This window comes from Prionailurus viverrinus, chromosome B3, assembly GCF_022837055.1.
Source record: "Prionailurus viverrinus isolate Anna chromosome B3, UM_Priviv_1.0, whole genome shotgun sequence".
Taxonomy (NCBI): domain Eukaryota; kingdom Metazoa; phylum Chordata; class Mammalia; order Carnivora; family Felidae; genus Prionailurus; species Prionailurus viverrinus.
The window spans coordinates 55,001,890-55,027,827 of NC_062566.1; the positions used below are offsets into that span (position 1 = coordinate 55,001,890).

Below are 25,938 nucleotides of genomic sequence, written 5' to 3' on the forward strand. Positions count from 1 at the left end.
AAACCTGGTGTTAAGTGAGATTTTAAACTCTATTATTTCCTTCAGTTTTACCCTGACAACATTGAATTTTTCTTTTTCTTTTTTTCCTTTAAAAAAGTAGTTGATGTCCAATATTGATGTTTTCTACTTGGAGCTTTCTAAATAAAATCATAATAAATGACTTCATGGCTCAAGGTCACTCTGGACTGTAGGTCCAGGGAAGCTTTTAGTCTCTTGCAGAACGATAGAAATTCCCAAGTAATTTGGAAGACACAATGAGTAGCTTTGTGCACAAGTACAACATTCAGCTGTGAGAGGAGGGCACATTTTCCTCTTAATATTTATTCTCCCCTCAAGATTTCGCACAGGCCCTGGTTGTGGTTCTCACTAACGAAGGAGAAAGGACAAATACAAAGCAGCTGGCACTTCTAACATACTTTCTCCTAACATAGGCACGATGTTCCCTGTGGAGCCCTTCCTGTGCAGAGGACTGGGTTCTGATCTGCTTTGTGGAGAGCGTCATGGGCCCACCACACTACCCTATGGAAATCTCACTGATCTGAGATCCTGGCAGCTTTAGGGAAGGACTCTTTGTCTCTCTACATGGGTAGAGGAGAAACAGCACCCCATGCAGGAAGCTAGGAAATCAGCCTTAGGACCTGGTGCTCCAGAACTCAAAGACCAGTTTCAGTCTTCTACTCTTGAGGTTCTCTCAGAGGGGCGTGGCACCTGGTCAGTGGCACCCTCAATGAATATTTACTCAAATATATTCACTTGATTTGATTTGATTTGATTTTGACTGAGAGTGGAGTTCTGAGATTGGGTCATAGCTCATTCATCAATGTGTCCCTGCTAAAATCCTCAAAACTGACACTTTAGACTTCTGATCTGGCTCAGGCCCAAGAGGCTCTCTCTTCCTGATGCAGCTCGGTTTCTTGTGCTGCCACCAAGAGCTATGATCCCAGGACCTTTTCTCAAGCCTGAATAGATAAAGACCGTGATGCAAGCTTCTGCTTTTCTATTGGATGTTTACTTGTGGTGACCACAGAATACAGGCTTGGCTCTGGTATCTCTGCTTAGACTTGATATCACCCCAGGGTGCACATCTGGGAAAACAAAGGTGGGTTATGCTTCTTCCGAGGAGCATGCCCTCCATCTAACCCACAGCCACACTCAAGATCCACTGTTCTTTGGAAATGTGGTGTGTGCTTTGGCTTTTGCTCTGTGTGTTCATCTCTTGTTGCTTTACCAGTGCTGATTTACCTACCTCCACAACTGTTTTACTCTGCTTTCCTTTTGCAAGCGGAGATTGGGGATTATGACCCAGGGAAACACCCTGAAGGCTACAGCTCCAAGTTCCAGTTTTTCCCGAAACATTCAGAGAAGCTGGAAAGGAAAATTGCTGAGATTCACAAGACAGAACTCAGGTATGTGATACTCAGTTGAGGCTCAGGACACTCTGTCCCCCACAGCCTGAGCATACAAGCCCCATGCTGCATCCTGACTCCGGGATGTACCATTTTCAGCATTGCACTGACAGCACAACCCCAAGCCCTATAGAGTAGGCTGAAGCCCAAGGGCAAGAGGGACATTGTATTGTAAGGAAAACAGAGAGAGATTGGCCTCTGAAAAGTATTCACGTTACTAAGATAAATGATGAGACAGAGGAAGAAGCACAGACTGGGGAAAAGGAAAAAAAAAACATAAACAGCAGAAGAGAAAAAAGTGAGAGGAGGCATATGAAACATGGGGAAGCCTCTGCCTTCAGTCTGTGACAGTGTGATAGGTGGCTTCTGGGTCAGGGGATGGGACTGTGCAGAGCTGGCCTAGTTCATGAACACTGGGGGTGCCCTGAGAGCTCTTGGTTCAGGGGCTGTGTCTTCAGCACTGCCTCACTCAACCCCACAGCACTGCACAGAAGGAAAGGGCAGAGAAGAGGCTGGAAGCAGGGGCTTGTCCTCCTCAGATTCTTAGTTTTTTCAGAATATGCCACATTCCATAAAATAGCATTAACGTGTCCTTTCGCCCACGTGAAATAGGATTTTCTACAAAGATTGATTTAAAGAAAAAAAAAAAGGCAACAATAGAGTGTATGGGCTCTACTTTGTGTGGCATTCTGGAGCACATATACCCCAAACTGATAAACTATGAAGAAAAAGGCCATATACACTGTAGCACTGTAAAATAAAACATATTAGTACATTACAATTTTTAGAAATCTTTGTCAATGTTGGTGTAACTACCTTTCTGGGGAAGGATAATGCCGAAGTGGGGGGAAAGACATTTCTAGCGTTAATATTAAGTTTAAACTAGTTCCTACCCTGACTCCCTGAGCTCCCCCACCCCAAAACACAAAATCCTCACTTACACTCAGAATATTCTACCAACAATTATGTCCCTAAAGCCTCCTTAGCCTTTGCAAGCAGACCACCTGCCCAGAGCGTGTGGCAGGGACTGGCTCCCTCCCTCCCAGGGGAATGGAGACACCTAACAGAGGTAGAATCCTAGCAGCTCTCCATCCTTCTCCAGCCCCATCCCTCTCCCAGTACTGGTGTGTCCTTGCCAAACCTGGAGGGCTCCTCCCATCACTGTTAGGGAAACAGCGGCCCCTTGTGGTAAAGGTCAGAACAAACATCGACCTTTGAGAAGGCTCATGGTTTGTTCAAAGGAGACTTCAGGGCAGTCCTGGGACAGCCAAGAGGCGATGCCAGGAGGGTTTTAGGAGGTGTGAGAGCAGTGGGGACAGTCATCCAGAAACTTAGTAGGAGACAGGGATCCCCCAGGAAATGATGCCCACTTTGAGGGCCCCGGAGGTTTGGGCCAACTCCAGGACTGGATGGAGCCCACAAGATCTTCCAGCTTCCAGACAGGGAATGAAGAAGCTCCCTGGAAGGGGCAGTGGTTCTCAGCTGCCCCTGGTGCCCAGCGTTCTGTCTGCCTCACAAAAATTTCCCAGGCACCTTCTCTGCACCTCAGGTGCTCTGGCAGATGTAGGAATCTGCAGTCAACATAATGCCTACTTGCACGGGCTGGCTGCATCACTAGCATGTGGAAATGTGTGTTTCCTTCCTCCAACTCTAACATGAGCTCCTGGAAGGCCCAGATTGTGCAATGTATTTCTTGGTAGATTTTACACAAGCAACATGGAGACTTGCACATAAATGTGCTGATTGACACCCATCCAGAGGGACACTAGGGAGAATCTGGTCTGCACCTCCTTGTCTTCCTGCACTTACCAGTATTACTCAAGACAAATAATGAACTTAGACATGAGCAGCTCAGTCCCACCCACCAGCCATCGGAGTCACTGTTGACTTGACAAATTGCCCACCCCTCCTCACACTGAAACCTACCCAACATCTGCAGGACTGTGTCTGCTCCACCAGGGATCCAGACCCTGAGGGCAGCCAAGGAGACACTGCCACCTGTTCTGTGTGGAGCTCATGAAAGGACCTACTCATGAGGTATCTGGGAAGGGAATGATGCTAGAGACCCCTTCCTCAGATGACTGGGCACCAGAGGTGCTTTCTTCCTTTCACAGTCATCACCCCATGGACAGACAGACCGCTATTGTGGTCTGGGGAGCTCAGCACTGTCTCCTGCTGTGTCTCTTCACCCATTCCCATGTTCCCTGCTGGTAAAGGAAGAGGGTTGGGCAGCACCAGCAAGATATACAGGTCTCTGCTTTGTATTTCAGTCATAAGTCAAGACAAGAAACCCATGGCCTGCAGTCAGCCTACAAGTGTGTTTTGTTTTCCCCCGGAGTATTTAAAATTGAGAAATAGTACACAGAAATCAGTATCTCTGACTGCTCTTTGAAAAGCACATCCAGCGGTGCTCAGCCCTGCATTCCCACAGGACTAGTCTTAGAGCTGAGGAGCAGCTGCCCTCATTAGATGGGGTAGCACTTCCCAGCTTGCCATAGTGACCCCAATCCCACCACTCCCTACTGTACACCCCATGTCATTTATTATGTAGCTGGCCTCAGTCTGAGGACATCTGAGTTTCTGACCCCAGACAGGAGTCTCTGAAACTGGTACTAGAATAGGGCAGGGAGCACACACTCTATGGGAAAATTGGACTGTAAGGCTTACCCTGAGCACTTTTTTTTTTTTAATTTATTTATTTTTGAGAGGCAGAGACAGCGTGAGCAGGGGAGGGGCAGAGAGAGAGGGAGACACAGAATCAGAAGCAGGCTCCAGGCTCCAAGCTGTCAGCACAGAACCCGATGCGGGGCTCGAACCCACAAACTGTGAGATCATGACCTGAGCCGAAGTCGGACGCTTAACCGACTGAGCCACCTAGGCACCCCACCCTGAGCGCTTCTTAATGGAAAGTTTACCTCAGGAATCTAAGAGAACAGGAAACCCTGAAATCATCTCATTTCCTTTTATTCCAGTGGTCAAACACCAGCAACATCAGAGCTGAACTTTTTAAGAAAAGCACAGACATTGGAGACGTATGGAGTAGACCCTCACCCATGTAAGGTAAGACCCCTGTGGTCTGAGACCACTGACTTTGCCTCCTCCCAAGGGCAACAGGCAGGGAAGAAGCACATGCCTGCACCATCCACCTTCAGGATCTGGTTGATTGGCTCTTTTAGTGACAGATACCAGAAAAAAAAAAAAATGTATCTCCTCTTGGAAACTCCCCTGGCTTCCATGCTGCATAATTTTGTGGTGCCACATCAATGTCGGAGGGTCCCAGGCAAAGTCAATCTAAATAACAAATCCAAAGCTGAGGCCCCACTTTGGCTGCAGTGGGTAATTTGGTGGAAATGAAGAGAGAGGATGTGGAAGTCCCCCCACAGGGAATGATCAGAGGCCACTCAGCGGACTGCCCACCCTTCCCTGACCTGTAATCTAGTTTCTTTCCAAGAGCGGATTTTATTGACTGCAATAGCGTAAGTCACTGCTCGGAACTGCAGTGGAGTAGCATTTAATTCCATTATGCGCCTGGGAGGGTGAGACAGGAACCAGCCAGGGAGGCTCTGCCCAGAGGAAACCTCTGTAATTGCTCACATGTGTCTGGCATTCTGGAGAAGAGCTTAAGCAGCCACAGTCACTGTGGAGAGCAGCGGAGACACATGGCCTCTTCCTCTCTCTCTGGCTGTGTCTCCCCACTTCATCTCCACATCCCAATTGGTTTGACACTCCCGGTCTTTGCCTCAGTGTCCCCAGATTTTTGCCTCTCTTTCTAGTACTGGAGAGGCACCAGTACCACCAGATTCTGAAACTGATCTGAAGGAGCCAGTATCCCATGGGAGCAGGTGGGCATTGACCATTTCTTCCTAATAGGTGAGGGAACACTAGAAGTTTCCAAAAAAATTAAAAGAGCAGAATAGAAAGCAAGGAATCCAGTGATGTAGGGGCAGAATTGCATATCCCTTACCCTCTTGCTAAGGTGATGGTGACTTGTACTTACATAGGATTTTATGCTGAAACTTCAAATAGGAACTTTTAGAACATTCTGGCAACTTAGAAACCCTGGTCACCTTTCCCACCCCACAGAGTTCCCTATTCACCAGCACAGCCTACTACCAGATAACCCCTGTGTTCTTGAGGAGGGCCAGCACTGTCAGAAAACACATTTATGCCTGTTCGTACCAAAAAAAAAAAGAAAGAAAGAAAGATGATGCATAGTTATTTACAAATGATTTAGCAAAGCTTCCTAAATACTGCCCTTGCATGACAGATATAGTTTAACCTCCGTTAATTGCTCAGATACCATCGGTAGGGGGCCTGCATAGGACTGAAGAGGGCTTCATAGTCAGCTGACCTTGGCTCCAGCACTGATCTCTTGCTTTCTGAGGCCCTCACAGGCTTCTCTGAGCCTTGCTTTCCTCACCTGTGTGAAAGTACACAGCAGGTACTCAGTGACTGTGCTCCACGAACTGCTGAGTCACTTCAGGACCTTAAAAGCCATAGCTGCCTAGAGACAGCTATCTTTATCATAAGGTGCCAGGTCACCTCCAAACCTGCCTGGGCCCCTTTAGGCCACACAGGGCACCCACCTTTTCAGAGATGTGTCCCTGGGTGAGGCTGACATCTGACAGCAGAGTGGGCAGATAGATGGTAGACAGTGAACCTGAGTACAACTGAGCAGAGGTGGGTGGGATTCTCCACCTATGTGCCTAAGTGGGTCTGTAAGCTACAGTGGCAGCCAGCCTGGTGTCCAGCCCAAGTCCATGTGCACCCTAGGACTGTGGGGCTCCTGGCTCAGCCCCATCTGTGATGAGTTTGCCCATTATTGGACACAGAGGCTGAAGAGGCTGCAGGAAGAAACCCCTATTAATGCCAGGCACTGTGTGAGGCCCAGTCCCTCACATCATTCCATCCCCACGGCATCAACTCAAAGAAGGAAGGAGGGAACAAACATTTGTGGCATACCTTCCATGGCAGACCCCCTGGAATCCTTTCACGTTATTTTCTCATTTAATCCTGTCAGCCCTGGGAGGTGGACCTTACTCTTCCTGGCTTATAAGTAAGAAGACAAAAGCTCCAGGAGACAATTTACAAGGCCCTGAGCAGTAGAACAAGAATTTGAACTCAAGTCACTTCCCCGTTGTTATATATCTAGGAGGAACAGAAGCCCCCAGGAGACTCCCCCTGGAGAGATGGTGGGCACGATCATTGCACTGGGCTTCCAATCCCTGGTTTCCAGGCCCTATACTTCTTGCTCACCCAGAGCCAGGACCCTGCTGCAGACCCCACACAGGGTCCCTCAGCTTGTCTCTACTGAACTGCAGCTCATGCTTTCCTTAGGCCTGCTGAGCAAGGACGGTTCAGGAGCCTTTACTCTTGTCATTAAGTAGGGTTACTTTGGTGATATGCTACTAGGCACTCCCCTTAATGTTGCTACAAGGAGAGCTGAAATAAGCTGGAGCACTCAGTGTAATAAATACCGATGATTTCTATTAACAGAGAGGCAATTACTGGGCCCAGGGAATCTGGGACACACAGCCCTAGGGAGGATAGAAGAAGAGGAATCGTTTTGATAATTAAATGAGAGTAGAACAAGGCTTCAGCTGGGCTCTATTCTCCTGGACTGATTAAGAAGCTGCTGTTCTTCCTGTCCACACTGATGGTTTCTTTCTGCCCAAAGTGTCCTTGTCTGGCCCTGGGACCGGGAAGACAAGATCCCTACCGACTCTGGGTGGGACAGGCAGAGGGCTCCAGCAGCGGGCTGGCTTACAGTAATACCCAGGCTCTGAACTTGCACACGCTGTCCTGAGCTCTCTGCATCTCCCCTCAGACCCCATCTCCTCCTGACAGGAGCCCCCAGAAGACCAAGCCTGCAGCCTAGAGCAGGAGACTGGAGCAAACCCCTGGCAGCCCAGTGCTGCATTTGTTCCAGCTCTGATACCTCTCCAACCTCAGGAGCTACCATCTTGTTCCTTCCTGGAGCCCCTGGGACTGGTTGTTTGCCCTGGATCTCCTGTAGGCCCAGACTGTGGCTTCTTACCCTGTTGAGGTTTATATAGTAGCCAGACCCATCAGACACCCAGCCTGTACCCAGCCTTATCATGAGTCATGAAGGTGCCATCTACTGAGAGCCTGCAGATGCCAGGCCCTTACATATACGATCTCATTTCATCTTTATAACGATACTGCCAAGAAGATGTTCTTGTCCTCAAGATAAGAACACTGAGACTCTGAGGGACCAACTAACATGTCCAGAGTTACTGGTAAGGGCAGTACTCAGACTCGAACCCAGGGCTGTCTGAACACCTCAGTGCTGTGCTTTTTCAGTTACCATTCCTGGTCTTCCTTCTGGGGAGATGGCATTTATTTAGGAACAAAGCAGGACTCACTACCAACTCTGGTAGAAGACCTACAACACTACTGAAATCACCGTAGAAAAATTTAACGTAAGTTCACCAAGTGACTTTATGTCTGTCCTGTACAGACCAGGAGAAAATTGATTTCAGCAGGATCTAGGTTAGAGCAACCATACAAATAAAATTACAGCTTCATTCCTCTGACCTTAAATAGGATCATTAATTTCATAATCAGCCACCTAGGCTCCTCTCTAAATAAACTCCCTTCCCCATCTTGACAAGTTGCCTCTGACCTCAGAGAAACAGACGAAAGAAGGATTGGTGATGACTAACCCTCATCCCCCAGTGGGCCCCTCTTGGTTGCACTGTACAGAGAATGGTGGGCTTACTGCTGAGATGAAGAACTTGACTAAAGCCACTTACATGGCAAGTATATGCCAAGATTTCCATTTCTGATCTTTCATGGGGTGATGCCAAGGCTCTTAAAGGGCTGCCTAATTTCCATTCTATGTAGTTTCTTGGGACCATGTTTAAGTATACTAAAACTGGGTGATTTTCATGACTGATTTAACGTAAGGTTCCTAGCTATAAGCTTTCAGGGATGGGTGTAAGTGTGTGGAAGACCATGTGGAATCTTCTTCCCTGAGGTTTTTAAAATAGAGGTTTAATCTACCCATATCGAATTAGTTTAAGTCATACTCCAGAGAGGGGATTGGATGATCTCGAAAGAATGCCCTGGTTCTGACTCTGGCATACCCAGGATGTCCTCCAGGGCAGCAGTAGACAGAAGGCTGCTTCGTTGTATCCCGAGGTGGAACCCATGGGGACTGGGCAAAGGTGGCCAGATGTCCCTACTTCCCAGAACCAGTTAGTTGCTGTGATTTCCAAAAATCCTTTTCTGGGCAGAGCTATCATCTTAGGGTGAGCCTTTGATGACATCGAACTGATGCATGTCGAGTTTCATGGTGGTTTCTACTTGAACATGTGAAAGGACTCTGCAAATCCAGCCCCTCCAAGAAAAACCACTGTTGGCCATGTCTTGGCAATAAGTTATTTAGGCCATCACCCTAAAATCAGAAAGAAGCAGTATTTCTTAAAGTATGTATTATGGCCCTCGTTTGAGAAATGAGGAAATTGAGTCTCAGAGAAGTTAAGTCACAGAGTAAATAAGAAGCTAGGCTAAATTCCTAAGCCAAGAATGAAGCTCTTTCTACAAGGATGAAAAACTGAAAATGAATTTCGTACCTCACAACTGTAGAAGTGAACCAAATACTTTAGACCATTATCTGATGTACAATGGGGCTGGCAATATCTGCTGTGTGGCTGTCAAGACACAAATTTTTATTCCACCTTTCGGATCCATTAATGTTCAGTCCTGTGGGTCCTGATCTCATTGGGATGGGAAGGGAACAAAGAGGAAAGATAGCCTCCAACTTGATAACACGGAAGATCTGAGGAACAGGTTACCACTTTCTGTGTCACATCTCTCCTCGTCCTCATTTCCTTCTCTTCTTGTCATATAACTTGTCCTTTGCACACAAATCCCATGAGAATAACATGTTAGTGGAAGAAACTGGGAAGGCTCTGGAGAAGGTGTCTACGTGGCTGCCTGTTTGTGTTTTTGTGCTGGTACAGATGTGAGGCTTTTCTCTGTAATTCCAGGGCCTGCTCCTCACATGCCACAGATAAGAAGCAAACCTTCCAGCTGCCCTGGCCCCTGTAGACACACAGGTGCCCAGCTTTGCAGCAGCCCTCATCCACAACATTGCATTGGAAGCAGTTTGAAAAACTGATCTCTCCATGTGAGAGACTGGATTGGGATTGCTCAAGGTGCTATTATTACTTAACGGAATGATGTGGCATCTGATTGGGGTTTATTCTGTTTGCTCCCTGTTCTGAATCAGTCTGGTCAGGAGAGGCTTTTCCCCCTTTAATTCCAACACCTGCCTTCACCCAGAGGCCAGCCCTGAGGTGTCTGGACGGTGCAGATGGACAGTGCCAACAGACAGCCTGGCCAGTTCTTCCCAGCTTGTGGGAGGACCCTCTGTGCTATGGCCAGACAGGCCTGTCACTGGGACGACCCTCAGGAATCTGTCACAGCTTGTCTCCTTCCTCTTCTGCCCGCTTCACTTTTACCCCAAATCCCAAATGGATCACCCAAATCCCCCTTCTCCATGGACCCCCAACATTGAGTGACTTCTCTCTTTCTACCTCAACTTCCCACACCCTCATTTCCTAACTAGCAAAAATTAAATCCATCAGTGTCAGGAAAAATAGTAAAATACTACATTAAAAAAAAAAAAAGATTTTGTATTAAGTGTAACAAACTCGTATTAACAACACGACCCCTAGCATGTACTGAGTGCCTACTAAGCACAACCTAAGACGTAGATAGTGTTCTCAACCCTAATTTTACAATGAGGAATGTGAAACATGGAGAAATGAAGGGACAGGCAGTGAGGGGCCGAGCCAGAGCCTGGGTCTGCGTGGCCTGACACAGGACCCATGACGCTATGGTCACGGCACAGGTGCTCCTCTGCCCTGTTACCCACGTGGGTCAGGAGTGCAAGAAGCAGGTGGAGCCCTTCCCCTCCCTATTCCTTACCCAGTATTTCTAGCCACCCACAGTCCTCTGCTGACCTGACCCTTTCTTTCCATCCTTCCACCCATTCTTTCTAGGCCTTTCCTAGACACTGTAAGACACTGTAAATTGCCCTCCCTACCTCCACTGCACCTGTGCCTTCCTCTCCTGTTTTTGCTCACATGTGTACTCCCCTACCCCCAGCCCCTCTGGCCCACCTCCTTGTCTTACACATTCATCTGATAAATATTTCCTGGAGCCTGTCCTGTGATTATGAATAAGGCAAGGCTTCCACCCTCTCAAGTCTCTGTCTTTTTTCCTGGACTTCATTGGGTCCTGACTGCACAGTGGGCAGATGTATCCAACATAGGCAAACCTGCTGGGTTAGCATGGGTGCCCTGGCCAGGGACCATGTTTTTGTGCAGTGCTGGCACTCAGGTATTAATAACCACCACCAAGGACTGTTGACAGGCAGGAGGAAAACCAGCCCTGTGGCTTCACAGTATCTCCATTCAGGTTATTTTTAAACAGCTTTTTGCTGTTGCCCCTGGGTTGAAGGACATTGTGCTTGCAGCCAAGTGTCGGGGTCACAATAGACCCTGAGGAAAGGACAATACTAACAATACATTAAGTGGAAATGTTTGCAAAACATATACTTAATTTATTCCCTGGGCCCAGATGTTCATACCCGGAACCTGACTCTAAAGAGGTTTAAGACAAAACTGCATTTCTTCTTTGGGTCAAGGCTCATGGGGCCCTGCCCAGGCCTGCTTTTTATTCTTAGACCTGATCAGACTGAGTATGTATGCCAAGAAGCCAAAACTTGAAAGTGGGAAAAACTAGGAAAGCCTGACAGCCATAGCCCCCACTTGGATGCCTCATACTAGGTGCCTGACCCTATTGCACCATATGAGCTATGGCTCACACAAATGTCCTACATGCACGTTTGACCAACATCCTGGCATAATTTTCTGGCCACTTGAGCACATTCACACGCTGACAGAGCAGTTTCTCCCCTCAGGTCCCTATTGCAAAAAAAGTTCCTCAGAGAGAGCACAATCCATCAACCTGCTTTCTGTGCCCCATGCCAGCCTGGCCCTCATGGCACTCATTTCCTTTTTTTTTTTTTTTTTTTTTTTCTGGTTACTTTTTCATTGGTAGCTATGCAATCCTATTTCTCTCTTTTTTTTTTTTTATGAAATTTATTGACAAATTGGTTTCCATACAACACCCAGTGCTCATCCCAAAAGGTGCCCTCCTCAATACCCATCACCCACCCTCTCCTCCCTCCCACCCCCCATCAACCCTCAGTTTGTTCTCAGTTTTTAACAGTCTCTTATGCTTTGGCTCTCTCCCATTCTAACCTCTTTTTTTTTTTTTTCCTTCCCCTCCCCCATGGGTTCCTGTTAAGTTTCTCAGGATCCACATAAGAGTGAAACCATATGGTATCTGTCTTTCTCTGTATGGCTTATTTCACTTAGCATCACGGTCTCCAGTTCCATCCACGTTGCTACAAAAGGCCATATTTCATTTTTTCTCATTGCCACGTAATATTCCATTGTGTATATAAACCACAATTTCTTTATCCATTCATCAGTTGATGGACATTTAGGCTCTTTCCATAATTTGGCTATTGTTGAGAGTGCTGCTATGAACATTGGGGTACAAGTGGCCCTGTGCATCAGTGCTCCTGTATCCCTTGGATAAATTCCTAGCAGTGCTACTGCTGGGTCATAGGGTAGGTCTATTTTTAATTTTCTGAGGAACCTCCACACTGCTTTCCAGAGCGGCTGCACCAATTTGCATTCCCACCAACAGTGCAAGAGGGTTCCCGTTTCTCCACATCCTCTCCAGCATCTATAGTCTCCTGATTTGTTCATTTTGGCCACTCTGACTGGCATGAGGTGATACCTGAGTGTGGTTTTGATTTGTATTTCCCTGATAAGGAGCGACGCTGAACATCTTTTCATGTGCCTGTTGGCCATCCGGATGTCTTCTTTAGAGAAGTGTCTATTCATGTTTTCTGCCCATTTCTTCACTGGGTTATTTGTTTTTTGGGTGTGGAGTTTGGTGAGCTCTTTATAGATTTTGGATACTAGCCCTTTGTCCGATATGTCATTTGCGAATATCTTTTCCCATTCCGTTGGTTGCCTTTTAGTTTTGTTGGTTGTTTCCTTGGCTGTGCAGAAGCTTTTTATCTTCATAAGGTCCCAGTAATTCACTTTTGCTTTTAATTCCCTTGCCTTTGGGGATGTGTCGAGTAAGAGATTGCTATGGCTGAGGTCAGAGAGGTCTTTTCCTGCTTTCTCCTCTAAGGTTTTGATGGTTTCCTGTCTCACATTCAGGTCCTTTATCCATTTTGAGTTTATTTTTGTGAATGGTGTGAGAAAGTGGTCTAGTTTCAACCTTCTGCATGTTGCTGTCCAGTTCTCCCAGCACCATTTGTTAAAGAGGCTGTCTTTTTTCCATTGGATGTTCTTTCCTGCTTTGTCAAAGATGAGTTGGCCATACGTTTGTGGGTCTAGTTCTGGGGTTTCTATTCTATTCCATTGGTCTATGTGTCTGTTTTTGTGCCACATGGCACTCATTTCCTATGTGAGACAGCTTCTCCCCTCTTGGCTCAGCAGAACCTCAAGCCTGGTATTTACAAACTGAGAGTAACCAGTACAAACTGATAGTGACCAGTGGTCAGGAGGCCTCTTTGATGGTTCAGGCACCACAGGATTGACCGTGGCTATTCCCCATAGCTGCTTGCTTCATATCTTTTCTTTAGCTAAACTTTGTGAGGGAGCCCAGTGTGTAGGGCCATTGTAATAATAACCGCCATTCATTCTCTCTCTGTCTCTCAACAACTTTTTTGAGATATAACTCACATATGGTAAAACTCATCCTTTTAAAGTGTGTAATGCGGTAGTTTTAGTTTTAGTAACAGAGTTATGCAATTACCACCATGAACTTTAAAACATTTTCATCTCCCCAAAAAAGAAACCTGTATCTATTAGCTGTCGCTCCCTATGTATCTCCCCTTCCCCACAGCCCTGGCAACGAGTAATCTTTTGTCCCTGTGGATGTACCTGTTCTGTACATTTCATACACATGGAATCCTACAACATGTGATCTTTTGTGCCTGGCTTTTTTCACCTAGCCCGATGTTTTCGAGGTTCATCCACATTATAGCAGGTATCAGTACTGCATCCCTCTTGCTGCTGAGTAATATCCCACTATATGTATACACCACATTTTCACTCATTTATCAGTTGATGGACATTTAGATTGTTTCCACTTTTTGGCTGTTATGAATAATCCTACCATAAGCATTTACATCCAGGTTTCTGTGTGAATGTGTGTCTTCAGTTTTCTTGGGTACCTAGGAGTGGAACTGCTGGGCCGTATAACAACTCTTTTTAACAATTTGAAGAAGTTAACTACTTTCCGAAGTGACTGCACCATTTTACAATGTGTGAGGGCTTGCCATTCTCTTTGGATATTCACAGCAGCCTTCTAAGATTAGTTACAACTTACATTTAAGGGCACTGAGGCTTAGGGAGGGTGAGTAGCTTGCCTGTTATATCCAAGTGCTCCTCCCTCTGTGACCTACTCCCAAACATTACCCCTGTATCACTGACGAACAACTGCGTTTCTCGCCCTTTCACCTACATGCCTATGTCATCCTGATGAGAGGTCTTTCTGTGTTGCAGGATGTGTCAGGAAATGCTGCATTTCTGGCCTTCACTCCTTTTGGGTTTGTCGTTCTGCAAGGAAACAAGAGGGTCCACTTCATTAAATGGTGAGTATCTTCATTTCCAAAATGGGCTTTTTATACGTCACCAACTGGGGAGGGCTATGGTTCCCACGTCCTTTGTCTGTGATTGGGCAGTTATGGTTCTGAGCCCTCTCCAAAGCCTTGCGTCCATAATGATAACTGATCGAGGTAGTGGTCTCTGCCTAGGGATCCTGTTCTTCCAAAGGGGTGTTCCTGAGAGCCAACAGTCTCTCCAGAGAGACAAAGAGTGTGGAGGGTGATTTCTAGGTAAGATGAAAGACCTGGGGCTGCAGCCAATGTTAGGGAAGCAAAGTCCTTGGGACTGTCCCCCACTGAGGGCCATTGCATCCGCATGGGTGCTTCCTTCCTTACCCACTGGCCTAAAGAAGGAGGGGCTCACCCCTGGGGCAGATAGAAGTTATCCTGCACCCTCCGTAGGCCAAGCCCCACTTTGGGCACTGCCTGTACAAGCATGGATGCTGCTCTATCTCCCTTCTGTCCCTCTTTAGGCTGTAGGTGTCTTCAGCCTCCAGGAGTCACATCCCCACCCTTGCTCCCCTCTCCCTTCCTCCACTCCCATTTCTAGCAGCTAAGAGCCACTACCTCAGCTGAAGCTACTCTGAACTGCTTCCTCTCCACCCTGTGAGTTCAGGGTCTATTCTAAATGGATCTGGGAGCCGATGCAGCACAGACTGGCTTGTTGATGGATATTTGGCTCTCCTGGAGGCCCCTTTTCTGGACCATGCAAACATCTTTCAGCCTCATCAGAACATGCTGTATGTTGTACTAAGCCCCTGTGATTTCTGTACCTTTTCGGCCTTAGACTGCCGAGTCTAAGCTGGCCAACTCTTCCCATGGGCTTGAACAAATGGCTTACCTTACCCAACAGAGCTCGGCTGGGGAAGCTTGCTCCGGTCTTCAGTCCTTTGCCTTCTCCAGAAGAGCTGATGGGGAATCTGAGGACAAAGCTGCTTCCTGGCGAGCTCTCTACTGGGGTTTGCTGCAAGGTGTCTATCTTCTTGTGTCCTCTTGAGCTCCCCCACCAAGCTTGTGGACAAACACCACCTTTCCAACCCCATTGCTCTTGTGCATAATGGTAATTTGATCATCAACCAGAGTGCTAGTGAAACTGCCCCCCACCCCCTACTGCCAGACATGACCACCCAGGTCCCATTCCCCCAGGAAAACAGCCACTTCACAAGGCAGTTTGCTGCACTGAGTAAAAGGGTACACCCCAACCCATCTGTTTGCTAGGCCTTCTGAAGTTGGCCCACTCACTGTGCTCTCTGGGTGACAATGGTGAGGATTTGGGGTCTGCTGTCCAACAAAATACTTTTCACAAAAAGACAATGAGTAGGGTCAGGGCACCGCTCTCCCAGTGAGGAACCCTTGCTTCCTAGATATAGCTGGGTTGTCTGATGTTCCTTAGATGGCCCAGATCCTGGCCCACACTCTGACCAGGCCGCCTGTCTCATGAGGTCCCTGGTAGGAGGCATGTGTAGCTAGAAACAAGTAGGACACACCTGTTCAGGGACCTGGAGTCCCTAAAGTATCCTTCCCCATCCAGAAGCCCTGATGCTCACCTGATTCTCCCACAAACTTTTCATTCTGTGGCTTCTCTCATATCACACTTCTTCAGGAAGTCTGCTTTTCATTGTGTCTCAATTTTAAAATAATAGATGTAAAACCCAACTTCACTTCCAATAGAAACTCTCCCACTTTCCTATCTTTTTGTTGAAGCCTAGATGATCGGTGTGTTCCTTTCCATATTAATCAATTGATATTTATTGTATTCTGTATGTGTATGAGGGTGACTGATTGATTGGGAGGGAAATCAAACAAGGAAGGTATACCATGTGCTTGTATTAGCTCAGAACTGGTAGTCAGAGTTGTGAGCTCTCATACTTACTCACCCATGATTTCCAGGAAACAAGTGACCTTCCTCTGTCCCCTCAGTTTTGGCCAGTAGTAAATTGGGTATGTGGTTGTCACTACCTTTCTGCTACTTCCTAAGATATTGAGGAAATCTCCCTAGAAATTACAAAGAGGAAGAAATGAAGTGGAGACAGATAGGCCTAATCAGACCTTCTTGGGGGTCCCAGTTGGGTACAAAAATAAGGACTCCACCCCCAGTGAGATAGGAGGGCTTTCAGGCTCCAAAGGGCAGCTATGTCAGGCAAATGGAAGAGAAGTAAGGAGTGATCGATCCTAAGGCCTAGTTCTCTGGCTCTCAGGGACATCCGCCTAAGACCCCTGTCATTTTTCCTTTTTGTAAATGTAACCAAGGCTGAGAGCAGTATGTGAAGGTGAGGTCTAAGCTGTGCCATGTACAGTAACCATGTCACTTCTTCTGATTTGTGTCTGTCCCGCGGGTGACGTACCCCAGTATCCTGTTTGCCTCTTTTACTGCAGCCATTCACTGGGCTGGTGGCTTCAAGGATTTTTCTACAAAAACCCCTAAGCCCCTTTCCTGGTCAGTACGCTGCATGACTGTTCCATGTAATCTGTTCTCTCTCTTTGGTATGTTGCCCTGCCCCCCTCCCTGAGATCGTTTGACATTTGTTTGCATTAAACTGCATTTTCCATCCAGTGGCACAGTCACCTGAAAGACTCAACTCCCTCAGAACCTGGTTGCATTGTTTTTCATTATTTGCTGTATCTTGAACTTTGGCCTCATCAGCTACCTGTGGCATCTTACATTTGACAGTCCCATCCAGATAATGCACCTGCATTATGAACCAAATCCTGAAATGGCCCGGGACCTCTCAACCTAGACTTACTTCCCATACAAACATTTCCCTTTTACAGCCACTGTTGATGAGCCCGAAATCCTCCTATCACCCTATTATTATGGTGTGATTGACCAGAAAACTGTGGATTGAACTGTTTCAGCAACTGTTCTCTAAAGCCACTGCGCTGCTGTCTTGTTTCAGTTCTAATTTTGGCTAAAACTGTGTCTGTGCCTGGAGCCCCTTCCAGTCAGGGTGGGCTGTGCATCTACGAGACTTAGCTGTGAACAAGCAGCCCACGACAAGGTGACAGGTGTTCTCTTTGTGCTTGTAGGAATGAGGTGACCAAGCTGAAATTTGAAGGAAAGACTTTCTATTTATACGTAAGTCAGAAAGAGGTGAGTGGTGGCTTCTTTCTCTTCAGGGAGGGCTGGGGCACTGGGTGGTTTCTGATGGCCAGGGCTCAACCAAAGTGGCATATCCAGGTTAGAACTAAGCCACCTGAATGAGAAGCAGAGACCTGGAGCTGAGGGATGGAGAAATGGCCAGGCCCTGGAGCCCAGGACTTCCTCAGGGATGCTAGTGACACCCGGAGGTTCCATACCTCCAAGAAATGCAGACAGTGAAAGATTCTTTTGCTTCTATAGGAGCATTCCAAGGTAACAACTTTTTAAAAGGAAGTAGAAAATGCAGACGACAGGAGCACTTTCTCTGTGGAGGGCTCTCTTGGTTTTGAGTCTGTGGCAGCTGAGGCTTATTGTGATTAGATCTGCCCAGTGTGAACTTAGTCATTGAACTGAGCTCTGCCCCAGCGGGTCCTGCAGGCCTTCTCGTCCAACTGGCCAGCTGCCAGGAAGTCCCTTCCCCTATCTGAAACCTCTTCCTGAAGTCCTGGGGAGCCCTCAGACAGCCCAGGGGTCAGGGTCCTGGCCTACTTCATCCTTCGCTTCTCCACCTGCGCTCAGCTGTTTCTATGTGGGATTTTTTTGTAGGAAAAGAAAATTATTCTCACATATTTTGCTCCAACTCCAGAAGCATGCAAGCACCTTTGGAAATGTGGAATCGAGAACCAAGCCTTCTACAAGTGAGTGGACACATGTGATGGGGACTATCTTTATCAGAGCCAGAGTCATAAAAGCTACTTTTTAGAGGAATCATGGGCAGGAAAATTTGAGAAACACTGAGAAAGGAGACATAAGATGACAAGGCTGGCACTCCTTAATAAAACAGACCCCTTTCTGGATGTCTGTACTCCCAGGATGGATAGAGCTGAGGTCAAGGAATGTGTTTCAGCAGAGATACCCGAGGGATCTACTTTGTGATGTCCTTGCACAGCTCCCAGTGGCAAAGCAGCGAGGGGTCTTTTCAGGGCAAAGCTTGGGCCAAAAATAGCTCACAGGTACCTGACTTGAATCAGGTTGGCCCTGCAGAGCCATTCAGAGCCATAGAAGGCCCAGAGTACAACGCTTCATGAAGGAGCAGCAGGTGCAGCCCAGGGCAATTCCCTAAGCCTTGGGGAAACTCTGGGGCTTGCTCCCCAGTGGGTGCCCTAGTGCTGAGTTGGGGTTAATGCCGGAACTTCCCAGTGTGCCACTGCCAGAGGTAGTGCCAGTGACAGAACAAGTGCCCAGGAGCCTGAGTGGGGTAGCTGGAAGAAGGGCAAGGACTTGTCTGTTAGTGAAAAGTCAGCTTTGGGGCAAAAGCAAGAATTTTGATTATCACAGGATTTGTAAAGTATATGAGGTTTCTGTGCTATTTTCTTTGATTAAGAAAGTGGTTATAAAGGCATTAGGGAACAAATAAATAGCCCATTGAGAAACTGGGGTGATGGCAGATAATTGTTTCCCTAAAACCCTTGGTCTTGTTTTTAAAATAGAATGCAATGATTTATGATTTAATAAGCTAGATCTTAATCAGGAAAACATAAGACAAAGTTTGTGGTATATTCTGCCTCTGACAAGCCATAGTTCTCCCTCCAGTAACCTCCAGGACCCTGAAGAACTTCTCTGAGCTAGAGGGGCACCATCCTCCTCCCCAGGGAAAGGCATTGCTGCCTGCTGGCTGCTACGGGGTGTGGGCTGGCAGAACTGGGCCTCCCTCATCTAGGGCCACAGCTCCAGAGGCTGTTTCTTGGTCAGGCTTTCTGAATTGCTTAATAGTTTCTATGCATTTGATACCAGAATCAGGGATGAACTGAATGGGCAGCCTGAATTATAATCTGAGTCGGCTTCTTTCATTTAAGAAGAGGACACTCAGAAAAGGCTGCCACATGGTCAAATTTCCCTCCTGTTCAGTCCATGGCTGTCTGAGAGAAGCCAAGAAAACATGTCAGCACCATTTTTGGAGACCTTTGTTTTTCTGTTTGTGTCATGGGAACAGAACTGTGCTTCTGAACCTGTGACCAAACTCAGTTTGAGTCGTTCTGTTAACAAATCCCCACACCTAACTAGCCCTACCAAGACCCACACTGGAAACTGAGGCTGTTTTTCACATTTCTACTGATTACTTGATGTTCTCTAGTAAGTGTTAAAAGCCTCTAGCCTGGGTCAGATCCCCAATTATGCCAAGTCTTAGCAGCAGCCACTTTGGCATCACTCTGAGCACGTTTTACACACAAATCCCTGGCACTGCCTTTGGCCTAGTGCTTTGAAAGAAGCCGGGTCAGACTCAAGGACATGTTCAGGCAGGAGGGCAAGTAGGCTTACAGACTCACAGAGCCCTGAGACAGGTGCACATGGTCTCCCAGGAACTGCTATTCATGGATTTTGGGGACAACTCCCTACATACTGACTGCCTGCTCACGACAGAGGCTTCAGACCCAGATCAGTTCCTGGCTAGATCAGCACTACAGGCACCTCAGGGCATGTTGTAAGCTGAGTCAGTTGGGTTGGGAGGCCTCACTCTGGGCAGCTCTGCTCAGCTTCCTTTATCTAAGGGTGAGAGGGCCATCTGGGATCAAAGAAGTCACCTAAGAGGATATTTTACAGTGCCCATGGTCTTCCAGAGTCTCCACACCAGCTGTCCACAGCCTTGAAAGTGATATTAATAGGTATTCTGGGAGAAGAGGGATGATTCCAAGTTCAAATAAAAGATGGAACTTGTATTAAAGTTAAACTAGTTTGTCCATTTCAGGACTTCTTAGAGTCTTTACTATGCTAACCTACTTTAGGACTCTCCAAAAGGGAAATGGAATAGGGAGGGCAGCCCCTACTCTCTCCTCTGCCCACAATTACCCAGACATGGAATCATCAAATACTAGGACTGGAAGGGACTCCTGAGGTCAAGTAGTCCCAGCTCCGTCATCCTGTAGATAAAACAACTAAAACTAAGGAAGAAAAAGAAATTTGCCCAAGGTCATACTGCTAACAAGTGTCCTGGGATTTGACAGGCAGCATTCTATTATTCCCCCAGGCCATCACCTCTAACATTTATTCTCAGTCCCCCTGGCCAACCCCATGAAGCACTCTTGGGGAGCCCTCGCTCTCCTGACATGAAAATGGGTTTCAACATGACTGTCCCCAGCACTGAGGCTGTGAGCAAACCCTCAGGTCCTAAAGGAGAGTCAGAGACAAGCCAGACTGTGAAGGTCCTTTTCCTGAAGAGTTTCCTCAAGTAGCCTTTGGAAGGAGCTGGGAATGCGCTGCCTTAGCCCATGAAGCAGTTGCAGGCCATCTGTCACACTGGACTTTGCCTTGCTGCAGGCTGGAGAAGTCAAGCCAAGTCCGCACAGTGTCCAGCAGCAATTTATTCTTTAAAGGGAGCCGGTTTCGATACAGGTAAATAGTGACAGTAAGTAACTGTTATGGACCTATTTGTAGACCCCTCTCTGGAGAACAGTGGCTCAGTGGTCCTTATCCTTGAGAACAAAAGAACTGGGAACCTCCAAAAAAGCCTGAGGTTTCTATCCAATTCTCCTTGTCTCCTAACCCTTTGACTATTTCTTTCCTTCCCTGCCACAGTTTGTCTGCAGGGCTTAAAATATATATCTTCTTCTGCCCTCACAACAGCAGTGAAATAAGAACTGTACCAGTGATTCTTTTCATGTCTGTCTAAAGATTTTTTTTTTTGCAATATTTCTGGAACATGCTGGACAATGAGCAATCATTTCTAAATGAAAATGGAAGATACCAAAGACTCCAGAGATAGTTCTCTAAGCTAAGCTATCAGGACATGTAAGAACTTAACCTAGCAAGCCAGCTTTTTTCAGTGACCTAAACATTGGGAAGGACTAGGCCAAAATGGCCATTGCCCAGTCATCCAAAGTATCTGAAATCTTAGACAGGAGCCCAGTGCTGGAACACCGTCTAATCCCTTTCTGTTTGTTTTATTATACTATTTATAGTGGCCGAGTTGCAAAGGAAGTAATGGAGTCGAGTGCAAAGATCAAACGGGAGCCACCAGAAATACACAGGTAGGCTGCCAGGGACTTACCCCCAAAACGAGTTGCAGTTCAGATCTCAGAATCTCCAAAAAGGCAGCAGTTCCAGTACTATGACCACTCTGGACACAATGGCTCACAAAAGGGAAAGGAGAACACGATAGGAAAGTTCCCCATCTCAGCTAAAAGCATGGGGAACAGTCTAGGCACCTGCATGGCTCAGTCGGTTAAGTGTCCGACTTCGGCTCAGGTCACGATCTCACAGTTCGTGGAGCCTCGCATCGGGCTCTGTGCTGACAGCTCAGAGCATGGAACTTGCTTCAGATTCTGTGTCTCCCTCTCTCTCTGCCCCTGCCCTGCTCTGTCTCTCTCTCTTAAAAATAAATAAACATTAAAAGCATGGGGAACAGTCTAACCCTGGTATCCCTGAGCCTTGATGAAGAACGAGGGAGGGCACAGTACCCAGTACCACCTTCCTGGATACTTCTCTGTGTCCTCCCATATCCTAAAAGTGGCCATAGACCACGGAGGGCATGTCCAAAATGCAAGATTGCCTTGTTTCTGGAATCAACCAATTACAGAAAGCCAGGGATCACCCCACAGTCCTGTCTCACTAGGTCTAAAATAGTTTTGAGATCCTTGCTTCAGGTATAACTGTACATCTTGCATATCTCCTAAACCTAATAATATCCAGAAAGAATATTAGCCAGGACAGCTAGGGTTCATCAACCAGCTTGACCTCTGGGAATGGGAGCATTATTACTGCCTTCACACGGCACCCCTTGGAGCAGCAGTCTCTGTCAGCAGTCAGAGGAGGCTGCCATATGGGTTTTCAGGCACATTTTCAGGAGTCCTGGGGCTCTACTCCCTGACAATCCTGCCCAGAGAAGAGAGGCACCACTGCTACACTAAAGCAAGGTTCAGGTGGGTCTGGGATATGAGGAGGTGGATGAATTTGAAGCAGTGTCTCTTATGGGGATCCAGGGACTAAAGACAAAAAAAAAAAAAAGTTTTAAGATTTTTTTAAATAAACAAACTTAACAGAGCCAGGCAATTCTAGTAGCTACTCCTCAACTCTGAGTCCTGATCCCATCTGTTGTGTGCACTGAATTAACACAGTTCTCTTTTCATTTAACCTCAGAGCAGGGATGGTTCCCAGCCGCAGCTGTCCCTCCATAACCCATGGCCCAAGGCTGAGCAGTGTCCCTAGGACCCGGAGAAGAGCTGTTCACATCTCCATCATGGAAGGTGAGCAAAAGCTCTGGAGATGACCACAGGGTTCCTCCAAGTTTTGACTTGGACCCGTTCCTCTCAGGGACCTTGAAAAGAAGTGAATGCAGCAGAGACAGCAGCACTTTTCTCCAATGGACGGGAGAAGGTTTTATGTAGTGGATGGGAACACCAGCTAGGTTTCAGGTGAAGGGTAATCCCACCCAGCCCTGCTGAGCTGTAGTCCAAGAGGGGATTTAGATCTGAGAGTGTTGGGGTAGACCTCTGGGAGGCTATGTATGTTACATATGCCAGGTTCCTTGCAGTTCTGAAATTGCTTTCCATCAAGAGGCTTTTCACTTGTTTTTCAGATCAGACCAGTCTCCACAGGTTAAACAATCAAGGTGACTGAGGCAGTTAACCAAGAAATGAAAAACTCTTGGTTCTGAAGCACTCCTGTATTTGCTACCACCTTCTATTTCAGTTGTAGAAAGCTCTCCTCTTGCTATCTGAATTCTTTAATGTGATCTCATGAAATCTAACATGCCTCACCTCTCTCTACCCTTCCCTCCCTTTGGAGGAGGCTGCGGTGGGGTGGAGTGGGGTCGGGGGGAGGCGCAGGGAGACAAAGTCTGTGTATCTTCACTGAACTACATATTGCAGTAGCTAAGGCTGATACCTCTCTAGTCCCTGCGTAGTTAATATTGTTAAGAGACTCTCAGAATATTGGCCTCATTGTCACTGACTGACCTGCCCCCAGGCTGGATATAGGTATAAGTCGAGTGCTTTTACTCCCAAAGATGGATGTTTTTGTAGGATCACAGATCTCAAGCAGCAGCGAACAGCAGCAGGTTTGCTTCAAACCTATCCTGGAAGGTGGGGAAGGAAGACTTTTTGCCCTTTCTGTGGGAATGCTGATGAATGAAAATAACCACGTAGGTTAGGAAGGACATCATTCTGCTGCTCCCCTGTGAGGATCATGGGTTTGTGTTTAGGATTTTATGTGTCCCTGACTTTGCATTACCTAAATCTGGTATAGAACTACAGTCTAGGGGTTGAGAACCCTGGCTGAGAAACCACATCAAGTACCTTAATTATTTGAGTATGTTAGTTGTTCTTTTTGATTTTTGTTTTGTTCTGTTTTTAAGTTTATTTATTTACTTAGAATCTCAAACACCCTAAGCACAGAGCCCAACGTGGGACTTGAACTCCTGAACCGTGAGATCATGACCTGAGCCAAAATCAAGAGTCGGACGCTCAACTGACTGAGCCACCCAGGTGCCCCAGTTGTTCTATTTGTAAAGTAGGGATATCTTCCTTGTGTCCCCATTGAGTTGTGAGGAAGCTGATGTACATGGAAGTACTTGAAAGAGATTAAAGCACTGGGGAGCCTGGGTGGCTCAGTCGATTAAGTGTCCAATTTCAGCTCAGGTCATGATCTCGCGATCTGTGAGTTTAAGCCCCATGTCAGGCTCTGTACTGACAGCTCAGAGCCTGGAACCTGCTTTGGATTCTGTGTCTCCCTCTCTCTCATAAATAAACATTAAAATAAAAAATTTTTAATAGAGATTAAAGCATTTACTGGACAGGCAGCAAGCATAATGCAAAGAGGCCTGATCAGGAAGTAAAAGGTGAGATTCAAATCAGAGCTCACCATGTATTTTTCTGAGCCTGTTGCCCCCACCCTAGAGTGCAGTGTGGATGTGGGAGGGTGCCTTATGAACTACGAAGCATAATCACTATGCAAGATGTGAAGTTATTGAGGTCTGTCATCAGACACAGCCTCCTGGCTTTTCCTCTGGTCTTAGGTTGAGCAGGAGAATGGAGCACAGTTCTCTCTGACCCTCTTCTTGTGGGGTGTTCATCTAAGGAAAGTAGAATGAATTTCTTCTCTTTTGAGGAAACATAACTTTCTCCTCTCCTTGTGGCCCTTCTTTCCATCCATCCTGAGGTCTAAAGCCACCAGGTTCATCCCAAAGCTCCTGCAAAAAGTCAGGACAGCTGTCCTTCTAGAGAAAAGGTCACCCTCTGAAGGAAGCTGGCACTAATGCCGGTATAGGGAAGAGCCTCGTGCATTTGTTCTCCAGCATATGGAAGAATGTCCACTAAAACCCAGGTTCCCAGAAAAGGGAAGACTGAGGCTATCCATGTGGGAATACAATACGTTTGTAGTAGCCACAAAGCAGGGTTGGCAGAACAACTCAAAGGCAGGAAGCCTGTCCTCAAGCTCCCCCAAGACAAGCTATGAGGCTGCCTCAGTTCCCAGCCAGCTCTGCCTGTCTTCTCCCACTGCAGCAGCAGTAGGCTCTTCAGCATCTGAAATAGTCCTCTTTGCTTGTAAAATGCCAGGGGAGGAATGCAGCAGGAAAAGGCCACCAAAGAAGCTATTAAAGCAGAGACTTCTAGGGCCAAGGCACACCCTCACAATCTCAGCCTCCTAGAACTTCACACCTGGCAAATTATAGCACAGCAGGCTCCCACGTGCTACTCGGAGCCAAACTGCTGCTTACACCCCACGCCTGAGGCTGCCTGTGGACAAGCACAGCCTTCATCCCCAGTCATGGCCTTCAGCCTGGAACCCAGTAGATTCGGGAGGGCACAGGCAGAAGCAGCTAAGAACTGCCCCAGCAGGAATGACACTAACAGGCTCAGAGTGAGGAGAGGCAGATGGACATCTGGTTTGGGTGTGGGGAAAAGAAAATGATTTTAGCATTTAATTTACTCTATCGGTCAGGGATTATCAAGACTGGGGAAATAAAGAATGGATTATTTCCCAGAGAGTTGAGCTACACCATCTCTCAAGAGGGATTTTGCCTTTAAAGCACCCAGCAAACAAAGCTGACCCTCACTGTCCACCCAACCAGGCAGAGAAGGGCTGAGTGCAGCATGATGGGGGCCTCAGAAGAAGGGTGCTAACCAAAACTCCGAGGAAGTTATGGACATTTGAAATTGGTTCATAGTCCATCAGAGACTGTCTTTCCTATATAGTCCATATGGCACATACTACCACAGAAATGATTTGCCTTTTCCAGAGGGAAATATTTGTTTACTATCTCTAAAACAACGGGAAAATTGCAGGGGCACCTGGGTGGCTCAGTCGGTTAAGCGTCCAACTTGGGCTCAGGTCAGGATTTCACGGTTTGTGAGTTCGAGCTCCACGTCGGGCTCTGTGCTGACAGCTCGTAGCCTGGAGCCTGCTTCCGATTCTGTGTCTCCCCCTCTCCTGCTTGTGGTCTAGGTCTCTCAAAAAATAAATGTAAAAAAAATTTTTTTAATAAAAATAAAATGGGAAAATTGCAAAAACATTAATATAATGCTACAATACAAATGAAACTATGTGATTCCAATGAGCTGGGATCCTTAAGAAGATAACTGCACACTGCTTGGCCTTCCCCTCTGCCCTCAGGGATGCTGAGATACCACATGTTATTAGCACAGGATTGACCAGAGAGGATGCTCAGGTATGTTGGTTCCTCTTATCTGCTGCACCCTGAGGGTTGGCTCAGCAACAGAAGGCCC

At 47.1% G+C, this 25,938-nt stretch overlaps 1 protein-coding gene across 1 annotated transcript in view; it reads left to right on the forward strand.

Moving 5' to 3' along the window:
- FRMD5 (FERM domain containing 5) overlaps window positions 1-25,938 on the forward strand; it is a 44,624-nt gene that overhangs the window by 13,919 nt on the left and 4,767 nt on the right. The window contains exons 5-12 of the mRNA XM_047864254.1: window positions 1,283-1,406; window positions 4,379-4,466; window positions 14,039-14,127; window positions 17,167-17,230; window positions 17,825-17,916; window positions 20,534-20,608; window positions 21,175-21,243; window positions 22,352-22,458. Coding sequence (XP_047720210.1) covers window positions 1,283-1,406; window positions 4,379-4,466; window positions 14,039-14,127; window positions 17,167-17,230; window positions 17,825-17,916; window positions 20,534-20,608; window positions 21,175-21,243; window positions 22,352-22,458 — 708 coding nt within the window. The remainder of the gene's footprint in view (window positions 1-1,282; window positions 1,407-4,378; window positions 4,467-14,038; window positions 14,128-17,166; window positions 17,231-17,824; window positions 17,917-20,533; window positions 20,609-21,174; window positions 21,244-22,351; window positions 22,459-25,938) is intronic.